We start from the raw sequence: 2,252 nt of genomic DNA on the forward strand, positions 1-2,252 counted from the left end.
GCCTTCCCAGAAAAACAAACACGGCTCTCAGAAAAAAAAAAAAAAAAAGCCGGGGATGGTTGCATGCTCCTCTTGGGAAGTAGCTAAAAAACATACAGACCCCGAAATGCATCTGTGAGAGGTTCCTGATGGCTTGACATCAGGGCCTGGCTGTGCCCTGCTCATCACCACCGTGCCCTTCTCCTACCCACCACAGATCACCTTCTACGAAGGGAAATGCTTCACGGGCAGGAGGCTGGATGTCTGTGGGACCTGCAGCAGCTTCCAGGACCGAGGCTTCCTCAACCGGGTCAACTCCATCTGTGTCCGGAGCGGGGCTTGGGTCTGCTTCACCCACCCCAACCTCCGAGGGCAGCAGTACGTGCTGGAGCACGGCGAGTACCCCCACTTCCATCGCTGGAACGGCCGTGGCGACCGCCTGGGCTCCTGCCGGCCCGTGGGGATGGTGAGTGGCTGCCCACGGCTTGGCCGAGCGTGTCCATGTTGTGGATGAAGCCTTGGAGGGGACGGAGATGCCACAGGGCACGAAACACAACGGCCTCGATGGGAATGGGTTTGCTCCTGAGGTTTGCAAAGGAGGTGGGGACGTCCTGATGGCATCGCATGCCTTTTTCATGTGGGTTGCTGCGAGATGCTCAAGATGGAGCAGAGGTGGAGGCTCAGTGCTGGGGTAAGTGGGGGCCATGGCAGCTCAGCCCCAGGGGCTTCCCAAGCCGGACCCATGGGGCAGCTGCTCCTGCTGGATTTTATCTGACTTCTCTGCTATTGGAAAAAAAAAATCACAATGATTCCAGACTACCACCTATTTTTTTCCCCAGATGGAGAGCCCTCTCCTTATGAAGCTTTTTAAAGCACCACCTGGAGGAAGGTGTAATTGTGAAGGTTAAGAAGCAGCAAAGTGAACTGAATCTGGGTTCATTCTCCCTGTTTGATTCTCCCAGCCCTCGGGACCCCCAGGGCAACCACCCAACCCATCCGAGCCTGGAGGGGTTTCTCGCCAGCCGCTTTTTGGCATGGTGATGGGAATATCCTTCCCAAAGCACCCCAGGGCATGGCTCACCGCTCCTGCTGCTGGTCCCTACACAGAGGGATGCTTCCCGGGGCCCAGAGCCAGAGCAGGGGGTGCTCCTCCCCTCCTGGCCCTCTCTTTTCCCCCTCTGGATGTCCGTGAGCGCTTTCAGGTGTTTCTGCAGTGCAGATTCCCGGAGGAATGTTTGCTCAGGCGCCGTATCCGCTCGCCTGCTGTGGGGTTTGGCACCACAGCCCAGCTGTTCCGTGCCTCGGCATGGTTTATTTGAAGTATGCGTTTAGGTATTCCTTGAATTTGGCTTCAGAAACCCCTTTCAGCTCACTCTGCCCCGTGTACCTAGGCAGCGGGCTGCAGGACTCTCCCCAGAGGAATTCACCTCATTTCACCCTCCCAGGCTCACGTAATGATGCTGCTGCGAAGGTTTCCCTTCCTCTTCTCTGTTTCATTTCTGTTCTTCAAGAAAGGCAGAGCGGCAAATTCCTCATTAATTAGTTGGGGGAAACATTATGACATCTTTTTTGGGGGGGGGATTCACAGGGAAGAGGTGGGCTGCGTGTGCCCACACGAGCGCAGCGGCTGCAGCTTGGTGTGGCTGGGAGGTGGCACGAGGTTATGGCACGAGTTTTTCCCCCCATTTCCACCCCAAAACACCCTTCCCTCTTTATCTCGCAGAAGCTGGGGAAACAACTCACCGTGGGTTGGTTTGTGTTGTATGTTTTTTCGGCTGACTCCACTCCCTCTGCCCCCAGCACGGCGAGCACTACAGAATGGAAATCTTCGAGGGGAGCCGGTTCAGCGGCCGCAGCCTGGAGCTCACTGAGGACTGCCCCTCGCTGCAGGGGCAGGGCTGGGACAAGCCCTGCGTCAATGCCATCAAGGTGTACGGCGACGGCGCGTGAGTACTCACCACGTCCCTTCCGTACGCCCTCCGGGGCCAGCGTCAGAGCGAGGGATGCGGCTGTAAAGGAGCCAGCGGGGGAAAGCCTGTTGATGCTGGAGGAGTTTGGGGGAGCCTCAAAGTGTTAGTCAAGCCTAAAGATGAATTTTGGTGGCTCTGGTATTGAGTGGGAATGGGAGCTGCTGCAAAGGGCATGGGTGAAGGGTTACAAGAACTCTGGGACACCTTGAAGGTGCATGGAACTTAAAACTCAATCTTCATTTCTTTCTTTCTTTCCTTCTTTCTTTCTTTCTTTCTTTCTTTCTTTCTTTCTTTCTTTCTTTC

The 2,252-nt window shown here is 55.8% G+C and overlaps 1 protein-coding gene across 1 annotated transcript; it reads left to right on the plus strand.

Moving 5' to 3' along the window:
- Positions 1-121: 121 nt before the first annotated feature.
- On the plus strand, positions 122-2,057 carry LOC118157040 (gamma-crystallin N-like; the record flags this gene model as incomplete). The annotated part of the gene is made up of 2 exons (XM_035311293.1): positions 122-445; positions 1,780-2,057. Coding segments are annotated over 2 exons (474 nt in total), but the record flags the coding sequence as incomplete, so codon positions are not given.
- Positions 2,058-2,252: the final 195 nt, after the last annotated feature.

This window comes from Oxyura jamaicensis (assembly GCF_011077185.1).
Source record: "Oxyura jamaicensis isolate SHBP4307 breed ruddy duck chromosome 2 unlocalized genomic scaffold, BPBGC_Ojam_1.0 oxy2_random_OJ92124, whole genome shotgun sequence".
Lineage (NCBI taxonomy): Eukaryota > Metazoa > Chordata > Aves > Anseriformes > Anatidae > Oxyura > Oxyura jamaicensis.